Raw genomic sequence first — 16,316 nt, 5'->3', positions numbered from 1 at the left:
AAGACATTTAAAAATCTCGCCTGCAAAAACTGTCCACTCTTTCCAAAATCATTTTTATCCGAAGCCCACTGTTTTTTATCCGACTCCCACTATTTTTATGTTCAACTTCTGGCAACTCTGGTTGGTTACTCATGCTTATATTTTGAATTTTTGTAACACTGTTTTAATATTCGTATTTTTTCGCCGCTGGAGAGGACGTGTTTTTTCCTCGTTTTTTTTGTAATTTATTGAATGCTAATTACAAATTAAAAAACAAAAAGAGAAGAAATATTTACAAAGTGCGGAGAAAGGTGAATGTGCAAAAAGTAAGTGGCTCATTTATAAGCAAATCGTTAAGCAAGTGCCGCTTCCCCTCTTCTTACTCTCTCCCATATTTTCACTCTCTCGCTCCTGGAACAAAAAAAAAAAAAAGACAAAAATTCGGTTCGTCATAATCATAATTTTCGCATTTTCTTTGAAAAAAGTATGCCTTTCAAAAAAATATTTGATAAGTGAAGATTTTGTGCCTAAGGTAGGTTTCAAATGTGTTTGTGTGGCGGTTATTCTGCTTTCTTTTCGCTTCGGGTTTTTTCTTCGTTTTTGCAAAATGGCAAAATCTAGAAGTAGCGTCAGCAGCATCAGGAAAGAAAAAAAGAAAGTTCAACGTCGTCTAAAAATGCCGCAAAGATTGGAAGTGTGCGGCAATATCAAAAATAACTTTGCCGAAAACTTCAAGTGCACAGAGACGACAAGACTTCTTGGGAGAAAAAGTCAAATATCTCTACATGCCAAGAGATGCGGCGGATGCATATACTGCATCTGTATGCGTGTGTTCCTGTCTCTGTGTACGTGTGTGTGTGTGTGTGCGAGTAAATGTCGCCCGTGTTGCTTGCAGCAGCAAGCGGCAGGCAGGCAAGCAGGCTCTCCAAAAATAAAATTTCGTGCCTCTGCTGCTTTTCCTTTTGAATGGTGGAAAAATTCCATTGCACTAGCTAATTTTGTTTGTCATTTAGTACCCCCCCGGGGAGACAGCAAGAAACCATATTTTCCTTTCCATTCAAACTTCAGGTGTTTGGTTTCTTGTCAGTTGACAGTCAGTCAATGACGTCATTGCCTGTTTTATCTGTCAAAACCCCACGCAATTCGATTCTCAGTCAATCTATATCTCTCTGTGTGTATGTGTGTGTGTTGTCCAGTTTATTAACGATTCTTGGACTTGTTTCGGATTTTACTTTTAGTTTGCAACTATTCTATTGGTTTAATTAAAATTGACCCACGTCAAGGCAGCAGCAACACTAACATATTGGCATATTGACGCTGCTGTTGTTGTTGCTCGTCTCTTGCCGGTTTCTTTTTGGTTTCTCTGCTCACACACGCATACAGCGGTGACCAGGGCCGTATTAAAGGGGTGCAGTTGAATTCTAGTTTCCAGTTTCGAAGAAGCTGAAACGCTTGCATAAATATATTTATTTGGATCATCTGCCATTTGACAAGGTTATTATCGCTGACATGGCTCTCTGCAGGACATAACTTCCCTCTCACGCACGTCTATGGTCTTTTGATAATGTTGTGGCTACGCCTGTGCACACAGACACTCATGCATTTCGCTTCGAGCGGTTTTTTTGTTTGTCTCGGCTCTCATAATGTTCGCATATTTAAAGCGGCTTATTGTTGTTGCCTTTTCTGATGTTGCTGCTGCCGTTGCTGTTGGTGTTGCTGTCTGCTTGTTGACATACTTCCACATTCCTTCTGACATATGGTTTAGTTTTGGACGGTGAAGAGGGGGCCAAAAATTATATATGATATTTTCACCCATTTTGGCTATGTACATTGTCGAAATGGTTGATGCCGCTACCGTCGCTGCTACTCTTCCCCCATCTCATCTGTTCTGGTTAATTAGTTTGCTTCTGGTTAAGCAACTTCCGCTGCAGCTAAGCCACACAACAAAACAGAACACGCCCACTCGCCGCCCATACAGAGCAATCAGCGTCATCATCATCATCATCATTGGCAGCAACAGAAGCACAATTTGTGTTGTATTTGGGGCATAGCCCATTGTAGTAATTCCTCCGTCTCCTGGTTGGGGCGCACTTAAATCAATAAACTAGCGGCAACAACATAGCATAAAAATCCGCTCGCATTTCAATGAAGTTACGCCCTTTGGGGTCAATGCACTTCACTTCACAACGACAACGAAAGGTGGCGGCGCAGCAAATCACAACTCTTTTGGTTTGGGGGATTTATATGTATGTATGTATTTATAGTTGGGGCACCAAACCAAAAAACAAAAAATGCCGGCTAATTCTTTATCAACTTCAACTTCATGGCCCACGTTCGCCTGTGTGCTCAGTTCTTGTTTTCTCTCAATGAGGCTAAAGAAAACGACATTGATAATGCCAAATGTATTGACGCTGACGCAGCACCAGCTGCTAGTAAACCTATGAGTAATATCTTGGACTTCATCGTCATCGTCATCATCGTGATCATCATCATCGACTAAGGGGCAGCCAAGCGTTGACAACTCTGGCCACAGCAACATACAGTACAAGTTCATTGTTCGCCTGCTCCAGTAGTCGTCTTCAGTCTCAATTTAGTCTCGCACGGATTGCGCTCTTCTCTTAACGCAACGTCGTCTAATCGCGCTGTGCGTTCTTCTCCTTTCCTCCATGTAAAAACAATAAAAATAAAAGCAATTGAGAGTCAAGTAAGGCACGAAAGAGGCGATTTGCGAATATCAAAAGAACAATTTGGTGATAAACAAAGAGAAACCGATGGATATAAGAAACGAGAGCTCAAAATAATCATTTTTGTTCTTTTATAATACCAAGAATATCGCAAATTTGCAAATTATTCCAAGCTAATATATGAATTTGATAAATATTTTTAGAAACAAATTACTAACCGGTTATAACTTCTAAAAGAACAATTTGCAATCTAACTGATTTCTCTTAACTAATGATTCAACAAGGTTTTTTTAAAAATGATTAAATCTATAATATTTTTATGGATGGACATTTCGAAAGTTCCACACATTGGTTACCGCTTCGAGTATTAAAATCTATAAGGGCGACAGTGTTCAAAAAAGAAATGCTTCTCTAAAGAAAAAAGAATAAACCAAACTTCGTAAACACTTTTGACAGGCCTTTGTGACAAGAAACATATACATATGTATATAGAAAGGTTTAAAAAAAATCCCATGATGAATATGTTAGTGTATTAAGCACTATATTATATAAATAAGTTTTTGTTTTATATGTACACTAAATAACATAAGAACGACCGATGACCACACCAGTGAAAATAAGTTATTCATAGGTTGGGTGAAATGAATCTTTAAGAAATAAATGTAGGATCATAAAATAGTATATGTTATCGCATGATAATTAAAAGGAAACGGCCTTTCTAATATGTCGTTTGGAAAAAAAAACAAAAATAAAAAACAAGTCAAGCTACTTTCTTACAAATTCTCCTTTATAAATTCGATTGGCAAATGCAACGAAACATGGCAACACATGTCCATGTTGAAATTGTTTGTAATCTCTCAATCATGCCACATTTTTGTTTGGTTTTTCTTGTTTTCTCCCGTATCCTAACCCCCCTTGATTTTTTGATGATTATCTTGATCTTGATATTGAACACGCAACATCCATGGCGGTGGCCGCCATGCCTCAATGAACCAAAAAGCGATTATTAAGATACCATGTTGCGGCACTCCCACACAATGCCATACATGTCGATAGAGCTTATAGACAATTAAGTTAATTTCTTTTTTTTTATTTTGTGCAATTTCTATTTCAGAAGGAAAACATCATAATAATTATACCAACAAGAATAACAATACCAACAACAACACCACCAAAATGGCTGTTAATGTGTACTCCACAAATGTCACCTCAGAGAATCTATCGCGACATGATATGCTCGCCTGGGTCAATGATTGCCTCCAATCGAATTTCTCCAAAATTGAGGAGCTGTGCACAGGTAAGTGGCATCGATTAAGTCATTCTCTTGGTCTGTCTATAATGATAATTGCTCTCTCTCATAATTTAAAGGCGCCGCCTATTGTCAGTTTATGGACATGTTGTTCCCCAATTCAGTGCCCGTGAAGCGTGTCAAATTCCGTACAAATCTGGAGCATGAATATATACAGAACTTTAAAATTTTGCAGGCTGGCTTTAAAAAGATGTCGGTGGATAAGGTAAGAATCAGCCTTCTAACTAACTATAACTGATTGTTGTGAGAGAGGTAGCACGAAATGTTAATATCAAAAACGTTATTTTAAAGTAATTGTTAGCATTCCCCAATAGTTTATTTACATTTTCCTGTTCTTTTTCTTCGATTTATTTAAGTTTCAATTAACATACACAATATTTTCTTCTTAAAAACGTTTGTTAGACATGATGATCGAACTCTTTTCATTTCAAGAAATGCATTGCATTTATATTTATTAAACGTGTGTTTGTGTGAGTGTGTGTATGTTGTCCCGCCCGCGCCCTCTATTCCCTCCCTTTTGTCTCTCTCTCTCTCTTTTAAATAATACTTGAATTGTAACTAACTACAATTTCCGTTGACAACCAACAACTAACGTGGACAGATCATACCCGTTGATAAGCTTATTAAGGGACGTTTCCAAGACAATTTCGAGTTTCTACAATGGTTCAAGAAGTTCTTCGATGCGAATTATGATGGACGTGAATACGATCCAGTGGCCCAACGTGGAAATATCAAGCTGGGCAATGGCGATGCCAATAGCAGCAACGGAGGCAGCGGCGTGGGCAGCACCAATAATGATCTACATTTAATGCATCGTCGTCCCATGCAGACGGCGGTGCCACCTTCCCTCAACCGCTTGGCTCTACGCACCAACCAAATGGGTAAAAACTGAAAAAAAAACCAAAACAAAGCTCAGATTTCAATGTTTAAATGTGTGGATGTTTGGCGTTATGGCAAACAAACAATAGAGAGAAACATTTTTGTTGTTTTTTTGGTGTTGGTCGCCATTAACCGCGGAACGAACGTGAAGCACGCACGCGGCGATAAAATTCATCGATGTGATCGAGTGGCCGCCACAATGTGTGGCATTCGGATTTAACTGATCTGCACCACCTACACGCACATCTACTACAAACATACTTACACCCACACACCATCGCATAGCAGCTCCCAGCACCCACCTACACGAGATATTTGTCTTTAAAAACAACTTTTGAATGTATTTTTCGTAGTTGTCATAACACAATCAGAGACGAACTCTCTAATTCAATTCAATTCATCTGTAGTCTTGATAAGACCTTTGCGCATGATGGCTATCAATATTAAATAACCTAATGACATTTTAAAAACAGCTAATGTAAGTGATCGGCAACAAACGATATACAAATTCGTTAACTGATTCAATTGAGTTAAGGAAATTTGATAAATGAAATTATGTCTCCAATGAAATTATCAACTCATCAGTAAAAGCTTTAAAGTTCCTTAAGAAACTAAGCTTAAAATAATTTAATTCCCAAGGTGATTTTAATTACATTGTTAAATTATTGCTCTTAAACCAATAAACCAAGTGAATTCCATTCGCAAGGGTCTACAATCTTCGGTGTTTGCCGAAAGAAACATTTAAACACGAAATGCATTAGATTCGTATCATTTTATCATTTTTATTTGGTTCCAGGTGTCGATTTGTTGTGTGATTTGCGTTTTATGTTATGGTATTTGCGTGTCCTTTTCTTTTTTGTTTGTTTGGTTTGATTTCACTCCTTTGCCACCTCCTTTTCATATGTTTAATTTTGTAACAACTCACACTGCCTTGCCTTGCCAAAGGAAAACAACAACTACAAAAACCCACACTATCTCTCTCACCCCCTCACTCACTTCACTCACTTACGCTCTTTTGCATATTTTCTCTCTTTCTTTCACACATTTTACTTTTAGATAATACCCATTGACAAATTAATTAAGGGTCGATTCCAAGATAATTTCGAATTTTTGCAATGGTTCAAAAAATTCTTCGATGCCAATTACGATGGCAGAGATTATGATGCCAGTGCAGTGCGCGAAGGTGCTCCCATGGGTTTTGGATCGGGTGCAGTGAAATCCCTGCCCGGTACAGGTGGCGGCGGTAGCGGAATTGGTAGCACCTACAACAGGCGTGTGCCAACATCTTCGGCGGCAACATCGCGCCCAACACCAGCAGCAACCAAGCCCAGTATGTTGTGTTTTTTTTTTATTCTCCGTCCTGTCCTGTCACTTGGTTTAATGTAGTTTTTATTTTGGGTATACTGTGCCGTCCTACATAACACTATTGACCCATTTACATTGTACATACCAAGCATTTGGAAGCATTTTTTGTACATTTTTCCATATCATAACAAGTTTAACAAAACTGAATGCACATTTTCCAAGCAACCGAATCCGAGCAAAACTCGTGAACAAATCACGTGCTTCACGTTTGTTAAATATAGCCACCACACATATGTACATATGTATATACTGATATCTATGTGGGAAAAATAACTGAATTCTAGTAGTAGGCATTGGGTACGGGTTCGAGCAAATTATACTGACTTTATTTATTTCGCCCGAAAGCAGTCTCCAAGGTGCCGCCACGTACAAATAATGCAACGCCGCCAAGCCGATTGACTTCGAACGCTAATCATCACACAGGCGCCGTAAAGAAGAACGATTCGAATGCGGCTAGTAATCAGCAGATTGAAGAGCTATCTAATCAGGTAAGTGTCATAGGTTGAACAAAACAATTTGCATGCATTTGATTAATCAATCGTTTTACTTAGGTCATGGACATGCGTTTAAATCTGGAGGGTTTGGAAAAGGAGCGTGATTTCTATTTCTCCAAATTGCGTGACATTGAAATACTGTAAGTTCCCAAAAAAGAAAATCGATCCTAAACAACATATAGACGAAGGATTAGGAAGTAACCAAACGAGAGTTTATTCCCTATCTATTTTATACTTAAACAACGTCTTCAAGTTATATAAAATCCTCATCAGTCAAGTTGTCTCAACTGAACAAGAAAGACTGTACGACACGATCCAGTGTTTAAAGTATTAATTTTTACCTACCTAAACTTAAAACAGGATCAATAACTTCTTGTCCAGGATATGAAGCAAGCTTTATTCAGACTGTATAAGATTTTTGTTTTTAGATAAGATCTTTGTTTTTATACCCTTGCAGAGGGTATTATAAAATTGATCAGATGTTTGTAACGCACAAAAGGAGACGTTTCCGACCCCATAAAGTATATATATTCTTAATCAGCGTGAGAAGCTGAGTCGATATAGCCATGTCCGTCTGTCCGTCCGTCTGTGCGTACGCGTTTTACTCAGCCGTCTTAAGAGCTATCGGGCTGAAATTTTTTTTCGTGGGTTTTTATTACCCGGCAAAAATAAAGTATGAAAACCATAAGGATCGCACCACTATATAATAGAAGAACTAGAAGAAGTATGCTATGAAATTTACATATGTGATAATATGAGAGTAAAATTGTTTAGTTTGTACATATTGATGAATTGAGTTGCAGAAAACAAATTATGAACATGTAAAATTATTATTACCAAGGACTGCAAGGTTATACAAACTTCGGCATAGCCGATGTTAGCTTCTTTGATTTTTAATGCTGAAATTAGTTAGTTTTATCCGGATAAGTTTTAGTTCAGTTAATGCAAAAGGATAGCAAAATCGTCTGTTGTTTTTTCCTTGTGTTACATTAAATCGTGTACTTCTTTTCATGGCTAGCTCAATTACATCCAAAATCAAGTCCCTCATCAGTACTCAAATTTATTATGTTTTTCTATAATCATTTTTATCTTAATTTTTAGATGTCAAGAGGCTGACGATGGCGAGACGCATCCGTTAATTCAAAAGATTTTGGACATCCTGTATGCGACTGAGGATGGATTTGCGCCCCCAGACGATGCACCACCAGAAGATGAGGAGTATTAAACATGAACTTTACTATAACGTCAAAAACAAAAAAAAAAAAAAAAAAAAAAGAAACACCGCAACAAAAAAAAAAGAAGCAGCCTCCCACTCTCCCTCTATAAATCATTTACGGCATTAATATTGAAACATAACGGTTAACGAATAAGTGCAAAACACAACTAAAAAAAGGCATAAATGAAACATACACGAGAACTTATTGTATAAACAAATTATACCAACCCTTCTCCTCTCCCCTCCCTAACTCCCTACTGTCGTATTCCAAACAAATCATACACAGCACACAAGCACAGACACTCGTAAAAATATATCATAAAAATCAGAATCATTACCAAATTAATGAAGGACAGTCTGCTGGATGAAAATTCGACCAATTGATCATCGACAAGTCCTTTTCTTGTTCCATTATCAACTGCTCACGAAAATTAATGTGTGATCCTTGTGTTATTTGTTGAAACCGTTATTTTAAACAATTTTTGAATTGACAAACTGATTATGTTAATGGTAATTATTCTCCAGCCCCCTGCACCCTTGATTGAATGTCTGATGACTTCGATTGGCTTTTTCGTATAGAAATATATATTTAAATTGTTTGTATTTTGTCGCGGCATATGTAAAACACAACAAAATGCACCGGCGTGCACACATACATACACACACACACAATTTTTTGTTTAATTCCTGTATAAACAATTTGTATTGTGGAGTTCAGATTTCCAAATTATAAATATTGTGAAAGTGCGAAACTCGTCCTTCTTTTTTGTTTGTTCTATATTTTCTCTTTAGTTTTTTTTGAGTATCTCTGTGTGTTTAAGCATTTTTCTCATCTTTAATCATCAAAAATTTTGAATTTTTCAACAATTTATGGAATATTTACAAAAAAAAAAGATAAAAGAAAGTAGTTGTTAAGTCATACCAATATTTTGCTCTCAACACTCTCTTTTCGTTTAGTTTTATACTTAAATATTACAAGCCGAAAACAAACTAAATAAAAACAAAAAACTTTATAATTTCTAAACAAAAAAAAAAAAAAAAAAAAAAGAAAACTCAAAACTGACATAAAAACAAACTTAATTTTTGTTTTGTTTAATTTTCTACAATTCATTTTTAGTCGGGGTAAACGTTTTCAGTTTCTCTCGATGCTGTAAATATTTTGTTAATGCTTGTGAAATCGTATTATATACACATAATGAGAAATATATTCGGCATATAAGTACATTATAAATGTATTATAACTATCATCCAATGGATAATCAACGTTCAATACCCTAGATTAATAATAATAAAAGAAAAAATCCATCTGTTGCTTGATTCAAGATAATGTCTGTGTATTTTAACAAACTGCGAATCGGGGAATTGAGAACGATCCGTAAAATAAATGCAATTATTTAACAGCTGCCTGGATATGTGGTTGCTTGTGGGTGCCATCGCAGAAGGGTCTATGAGTGGTCTGCTTGCAGTTGCATAGCCAATAGTCACCAGATTTCTCCACTTTGAAACGTATAGGTCTGTGGGAAATGGAAATTGAAAAGGATTTTGTTAAGTAAACTGATAAATGCTGTATTATACTAAGGTGTAGTCGACAGTTTCACGAAAACTTGAATTCTTAAGTCCTATGATCTTGCAAATCGTACGTTAAACATGGGACCAATTTGGAGTCTATGAATTTAGTTTGCATTTCATTTGAATCTTTTATATCAGTCGGAAACTCCAATCAGTGATTAAAAACATACAATGGCCTGTTCTTTCTACTATTCAGTTGGGCTGGCCAACAAAGATCTTAGGTCTTTTGATAAAAATGTAATATTTAAGATTCTCCTGATTCGATTTAGTAAAATGGTCATCAGCCCAGCCTAAGGACTTACTCCTTCTGCTCGTATACTTAGTTGTTAAAATGATTTTGCCTCACCTCTCCTTGATTTTCAGGAACTCATTCTTATGCATACCATCGCAAAGGGGCTGCGATTTGGACTTTCCGCATAAGCACCAGCTGTAGGTTTTATCTATGGGATGGATTGTGGTTATGTAAACAGTTTTATGCTTATGCTGGCTTCTAAAAGCAACTGACTAACTTACCTTTATCGAGATGGATTTTGAATGGTTTCTTGTCAAAGATGACTCCATTCTCCTTTTGCAAGTAGGCGGTTTGTTTATCTTCGAGCAGATTCTTGGGAATTGTTTTGACTTCGGCAGTGGCAGGAGCGTCACCGGATTTTGAACTGTAACAGGCGACCACTTGCTGGAGTTGGTTAGGAAAACAAAAAACATGAATGAAACTTATAATCTTTAATGCCCGATTTTTGAATACCTTTAATAGCCGTGGCGAGCGTAAATTCCGCTTTAATATTATTGACATTTTCTAATGTTTTCTGTTAAATGTTCAGTAACATATGATTTAACCAGGGATGGCCAACCACATAATTTTACATGGAACCAGTTCATTTGAGTAGTTCCGAAGATTTGAACTAATCTAAGCAGAAAAAGCTCACTGGAGATACATATTTAGAAGACCTAATGGGGACTGTGAATATATGTATATAGTTTGATTTGTATATAAACTGTTGTTGGAGATACTTTTTGTTTGATAAAAACATTTCAAGAAGTGAATTCTAATTCCAAGTTCAGCTCCGATTATATTAGAATGCGTTTTCCTATCGAATGGGGTGAAAAAGATCTAGTCAAGGTCAACATATGTGATAAGAGTAGCACGGGGACAGGAACGGGACCAGGTCTAGTGTCAATCTCAACACTTGAGACGATATGAATGAATACATGAATCTTAATTCTAGTGATCGGATGCGACAACGTGAGAGCCTTTTGTGAGGCTTGTGCATTCCATTGGCTTCACTTTGGCTAGACTTTATCACGGGGACAAATCACTTTCATTATAAAATGAAAAGGCAGAAATTTAGACGCAGTTGGTTAGTTTTGCCAACGTAAGATACTCCAGCTCTAGATAAGATGCGTCGACGCTGTGTTTATCAGGCCGACCCCGTTTGAACAAGCTGATTAGCTTTGAATTCCGACTCCCACCTTCCACCTTCTACATATAAATGTATTCCAACCAAAAAAAAACTTTCAAGTTAATACAAAACATTTGCCCCATGCAATCTTTAATTCTTTATTTTAATTAACAATACTGCGCTTAGAACTCGTCATGGAATGGATAAAACTTGTGTCCCGACATTCCTGAGAAGGGCACAGTCCGCTGCCCCGTGTGATAGTGTTTCATTGAGTTCACATCCTCAGGACTAAGTTCGAAATCGAATATCTGAAAGTTCTCGGCAATACGCGACTTATTTGATGATTTGGGAAGAGGGACTACACCAATTTGCACCAGGAAACGCAAACAGATCTGGGCGGGAGTGCGGTTGTATTTCTTGGCCAGTTGCTGGGCCTGCTCATCGTAGAGGAATGGTGGCCATTGGCGCGCGGGTTGCGGTCTAGCCAGCGGGCAATAGGCACAAATCACTAGATTATGCCTTTTCGCATGCTCTCTCAGTTTCTCCTGCTGAAATCCAGGATGGCATTCAACTTGATTGACCACCGGCTTTATGCGGCAATTCGCCAAGACGCGTTCCGTTTGAGCGGCATTGAAATTGGACAAACCGATGCTGCGTGTCAAACCCAAATCCACCAGTTTTTCCATTTCCCTCCATGTATCCAGATAATCCACATCCGTGAGTTCTAAAGTGCCATGCACATTCGAATCATTGTGAAATTTCTGACCAATCGGCAAATGCATTAAGTATAAATCAATGTACTCCAGTCCCAAATTGCTCAAACTCAAACGAAAGGCGCGTTCCACTAGTTCAGGATCGTGATGAATACCACCCAATTTGGTGGTAATAAATATATCTTCGCGCTTAATTACACCTTCGGTGATCTTCTCGCGTATAGCCTGGCCCACCTCCTGTTCGTTTTCGTAGACGAAAGCGGTGTCAAAGTGACGATACCCTATGTCAATAGCATTTCTGGTTGCCTGGTAAGCCTCCGATTCGAATGATTTCCAAGTGCCCAGGCCGAAAACTGGCATTTCCTGGCCATTATTTAGTTTAATTTTGGGCGCGAGATTTGACATTGTTTTTTTGTTAATGATTATAATTAGCAATGAAATTAAACGAGGTTTCTAGTTTTTTCTATCTTTTTATAGTGCGTCTTTTCTACACAGATTGTCGGAGCAATCTGTTCCAGTAGGTTGAAAGAGTGGCGAGCAACTGAGCGTGTTGCTCTCTCTGCGAAATAAGCTTAATCATAAAACGCCTGAGGGCGTTGCAAAGTTTATAGTATCGAATTTTGTATACCCTAAGCAAAAATGGTTTGCTTACGATCAGTTGAGGTGAAACCGTGGCTATCCACCCACGGGAGCTTTGACTCTTAAATTATTTGTTAAGCCGAAATTAGAGGAAAGAAATGCACAACTTTGGGGGATGGCCAATGTGTCGGGTGGGAAAAGTTTTCGAATATATTTGCAAAAGTATTTCAACTTCAGTTTCTCACTGAGCTTTGTATATATGTACATATGTATATGTTTGTTTCTAAGTCTCGCAGAATCTAATTAACTAGTGGGACCCTCTTTATGTTAGAGTATTGGTATAAAGTTAACATAATCAAATCGTCTGTTAACTAACAGATTGCTGCTGCTGCGTCATGCGATGACGTCATAAACGCCACGTCATGGTAATTCCCTCTTTTCCCTGAACTTACCTGTTTGAAAAGCTCTTCAAAAGCTCAAAAGAAAAAAAAACCGAAATCCAACTTTGAAAAACTAGCAACAATTTTGACTAAACACGTAAATTGTTATTTATTTTAATATATCATGGTTTCTAGTTAAAGTTCAAAATGTTCGACATTCGAAAAAAAGGATACAATTTGTAGGGATTAGTTGTTTCTTTTCTTTGTTGTTTTTTTTGTTTTTTGCATTTTGTTGTTGTGTTAACATGTTTTTAGGTCTTTGCATAAATATTGGTTTAAAAGTTTTGACTGGTAATAAGTAATATATGTATGTATGTATCCATTACTATCCATTTATATTGTTGTTTACATATAATACGTCTATATAGATATACATATATTTGTTGCTTGTCGGCTGCTAATTGTAGATTTTATATTGTAATTTTATTTTATTTGGTGTTGTATTTCTTACTTGTGAGCCCCACAGCATTGGGGCACTTATTCATATACATACATATACAATGTATAGTAAACTAGTCTATTTTAGATTTAATATTCTTTAAGATTGTTATTTTTCTTGCGTATCTTGTATTCTTGTTTACTGTTTGAAATAGAGAGAGGAGATTAGCCATTATGTATGTAGGTTGTATGTATATAATCTGTATATCCTATTAGCCAAATTTATGCAAAGTTCTATTAAAAGCAATGGTTAGAGTCAGAAACACTATAGAGTTGGTTTTTGGATTTCGTTAGGATTGTCAAATCGAATCACAAGTAAAAATTTAAAATTTTCTCTATTTGTCTCTCCGATTATTATTGAAAGTGCACAACAATAATAACAATAGGATTTTGTTCAAAAATATATAAATATATATGTATATAATATATGTGTGTATATTATTTATATGTTTGACACATAAAGTTTTGGTTTTTTAGCATTACTTTTGTCAATTACCATTGCGAATACTTGCCAAACAAAATCAATTTCCAAATACCAACATAGACATAATAATTACTGCACTCCCGCTAATTACTGAATTTACATTTGCATTTGGCATTTGAATTACCAATTGATTTTCAATTCCATGTACTGGCAATGGCAATTTATGTTGAAAGTATTAGTATGTAATTATTTATAGCTCACAATTTCTAAGACTTACATTATTATGAATGCTACAAGATTGTTACTTTCTATTTTCATTGTTTTTTGGGGTCGTACTACACATTCATAAATGGACAATACTCGTTATCTATCCGGCTGGTTAATACACAGTTTTCATTCAACCTGCAATTTGGTATTATGTGTAGATAAAGTAATCAAAAGGCTTTCTCTGTTACTTTAAATAAAAAACTTGGTGTTTGTTGATTGAAATTGATTAATTAAAACCAATTTTATGTAGTTGGTTTAATATATATTCAAAAATTCGTTTCTATTATTTTCGGGGACGTAGGAAACCACTGAATACGCTAAAAAGGTCGATCTTGGTATACAGTTTTCTTTCTTTTTCTTTGTTTTTGTATGAAAGGAACCAATATATAATATATCTATATATATATACATATATATTGTAGTTACATCTCGTATATATACATATATCCTACGTGTATGTGGTCGAAAGTGGTTACATTCTAAAAGTTTGGTTAATTCTTTTTTTAAGTGTTATATCGTTGTTTGAGAGACCTTTTCTTGGGGGGGTGGTTATGGGTGGGCTTGGGTTTGTTGGGCTTAGAGAGGACTTGCTTACTAATAAATATCCCATAAACCATTTATGTATTTTCCAACTAACTGACATCTCTAAGGTAAAGTAATTCATTTTCCACATATGTATATCTATATTTATATATGTATATAATATATAGAATCGTACTACAATCTACAACTAATAAGGTCCCTCTCCAGTGTATTTATGTATATATATTCATATTAATTACAATTACAAATTCAATTCAAAAGGAAAAGAAAAATCAAACATAAAATTTACAAATAAATACATATATGTATGTTATATATAATATATTTTGGATTAAATACTAAAAGATTCAACTTAGAAAACTAAAACAAAAATCTTAAGAAAAAACGTATCTCGAAACTCTTGAAACTTATCAATCTACAGTATTTAGCTTAAGTGTTAATTAACTAGTTTTAACTAGACTTGGTTTTCAGATAGTTTTTGCTTTGCGTTATTAAAAAAATAGATTCCATATTTTACAGATATATTGTACTAAACGTTTTAGTAGGTATTCAGAGTGTAGATAGAGTTGTCATAGGCATAGAGAATGACGGGAAAAATTGCACGAGAACTTTTACATTTCGTTGGGCATTTTCCGTCAGGTAAAAAGGATTTGGGGACTGCTTTTGTTTTCAATGTTGCCTTCTCGTTTCTCTCTATTTATATATATATGTATATATATATATATATGTAAATATTTAGTATCACATACACACATTTATCCAGTTTCGTTTCCTCACCGGGCGGGGAATTCCTCCTCCTTAAAATACCAATTATTTGTTGTTGTTTCTTTTGTAGATGTTTGTTTCACTTGTTTTGTACTAAAGCAAAAAAATTTGTTTTTGTTTTTGTTGCTGTTTACTATTTTGTTTTCAGTTCAGTTGGATAGAGTTGCTTGAGATAGTTGTTTTTGTTGAAATATTACTCAGTTGTTTATAACTTTTGTAAGCTCATCATACTTGCATATATGCACATATAAATATGCAATTATTTTATGCACATACACACATATGTATGTGTATGTGTATGTGTAATTTATACATACGTAAATAACTCTGTGCATTTGATAATTACTATACAGATTTGATTTTGATTAGACATATGTTTGTTTTTGTCAGTTTTGGTAGACACAGATAAATACACTAGATACTTAAATATTTAAATTAAATCGGTTTTCATCCTTTGTCTAGAGCTTCCTTGTTGGCTCCACCTTTTGTGACATTGCTGTCAAAATGCGTTGATTGTCAATAACACGAAAACTGCTAATATATGAACGTACTTCGCCCTCACTTTTGGGTGAAGGTGGCTCCAGACCTATCCAAAATGGAGAAAGAACAATAATTTTCATTTTTATTAAGTGCTTTTTTGCTAGTTACCCAAACTTCTGGATCGACAGAATCGTATGGTACGCATTGTCTGGGCCATCATATGCATTTTCTCGAAATTCACTAGGCCATCCAAACTGGTCTTATTCCCCTCATGGGCAAAGGTCATGTCCTTGAGGAGCAGCGGCATAAACGGGATCAAGGGCGGTTGTAATTTACCCACAAACACTCGATACGCGCGATGATTGCGACTCGGATCGATGAGAGCTTCGAACTCCTGAAAGATTTTACGAAATTTGGAGGGTATCTTCTCCCAAGTCTGCTGCAGGCGGGAAACTGCCATATTCGAGAGACCCATCACTATGGCAAAGAAGGCATTCAAATTTTGATATTCCTTGCAACTAAAGAGAAGAGAGGGCATTAGGTTCAATTGGGTAATTGGATAAGATTATACTTACTAGGCTGCCAGCTTAATGAATTTACGGATGAGGCCCACACGTTTACTTAGACTGGGAGTGGACACCATTTCGGTGACTATCCAATATTGAAGTTCATTAAAGCGACGCAGGAAGACATCCAAATTGGCTGTTATCTGTGACAGGAGTTAAATGTGGTTAAACTTGCTAGCTAACCCAATTTCAAGTTGGGGATGGCT

General features: G+C 36.2%; 4 protein-coding genes across 12 annotated transcripts in view; 1 reads left to right on the top strand and 3 right to left on the bottom strand.

Moving 5' to 3' along the window:
- Positions 1 to 147: 147 nt before the first annotated feature.
- On the top strand, positions 148 to 8,678 carry Eb1 (microtubule-associated protein RP/EB family member 1). 5 transcript variants are annotated; one of them, XM_068289662.1, is made up of 7 exons: positions 148 to 305; positions 3,778 to 3,960; positions 4,032 to 4,177; positions 4,574 to 4,853; positions 6,565 to 6,704; positions 6,768 to 6,850; positions 7,812 to 8,678. In XM_068289662.1, the coding sequence occupies exons 2-7, from the start codon at positions 3,840 to 3,842 to the stop codon at positions 7,933 to 7,935; spliced, it is 894 nt and encodes a 297-aa protein (XP_068145763.1). In that variant the 5' UTR covers positions 148 to 305; positions 3,778 to 3,839; the 3' UTR covers positions 7,936 to 8,678. The 5 variants fall into 5 exon arrangements, with proteins under 5 accessions (XP_068145763.1, XP_068145761.1, XP_068145765.1 ...); XM_068289660.1 differs by having other exon boundaries at positions 6,562 to 6,704; XM_068289664.1 differs by lacking the exon at positions 4,574 to 4,853 and adding an exon at positions 5,908 to 6,181 and having other exon boundaries at positions 149 to 305.
- Positions 8,679 to 9,235: 557 nt separating this feature from the next.
- On the bottom strand, positions 9,236 to 10,370 carry LOC137576506 (CDGSH iron-sulfur domain-containing protein 3, mitochondrial). The gene is made up of 4 exons (XM_068289665.1): positions 10,241 to 10,370; positions 10,009 to 10,171; positions 9,842 to 9,935; positions 9,236 to 9,440 (listed from the first exon to the last, which is right to left on the bottom strand). The coding sequence occupies exons 1-4, from the start codon at positions 10,286 to 10,288 to the stop codon at positions 9,317 to 9,319; spliced, it is 429 nt and encodes a 142-aa protein (XP_068145766.1). The 5' UTR covers positions 10,289 to 10,370; the 3' UTR covers positions 9,236 to 9,316.
- A 645-nt stretch (positions 10,371 to 11,015) lies between these two features.
- Positions 11,016 to 12,156, bottom strand: LOC137576616 (aldo-keto reductase family 1 member B1). Its single transcript, XM_068289844.1, has one exon. The coding sequence runs from the start codon at positions 12,011 to 12,013 to the stop codon at positions 11,078 to 11,080; it is 936 nt and encodes a 311-aa protein (XP_068145945.1). The 5' UTR covers positions 12,014 to 12,156; the 3' UTR covers positions 11,016 to 11,077.
- Positions 12,157 to 12,710: 554 nt separating this feature from the next.
- Positions 12,711 to 16,316, bottom strand: part of Epac (Exchange protein directly activated by cAMP) — a 52,299-nt gene continuing 48,693 nt past the window's right edge. For all 5 annotated transcript variants that reach the window (XM_068290125.1, XM_068290123.1, XM_068290128.1 and 2 more), the window contains 3 exons: positions 16,120 to 16,253; positions 15,713 to 16,062; positions 12,711 to 15,650 (listed from right to left, as the gene is read on the bottom strand). In XM_068290125.1, coding sequence (XP_068146226.1) covers positions 15,523 to 15,650; positions 15,713 to 16,062; positions 16,120 to 16,253 — 612 coding nt within the window. In that variant the 3' untranslated portion in view covers positions 12,711 to 15,522. The remainder of the gene's footprint in view (positions 15,651 to 15,712; positions 16,063 to 16,119; positions 16,254 to 16,316) is intronic.

Source organism: Drosophila tropicalis, unplaced genomic scaffold, assembly GCF_018151085.1.
Source record: "Drosophila tropicalis isolate 14030-0801.00 unplaced genomic scaffold, ASM1815108v1 contig_593, whole genome shotgun sequence".
Classification (NCBI taxonomy): domain Eukaryota; kingdom Metazoa; phylum Arthropoda; class Insecta; order Diptera; family Drosophilidae; genus Drosophila; species Drosophila tropicalis.
The sequence above is the reverse complement of the archived record's forward strand: the minus strand, read 5'-3'. Positions and strand labels throughout refer to the sequence as shown.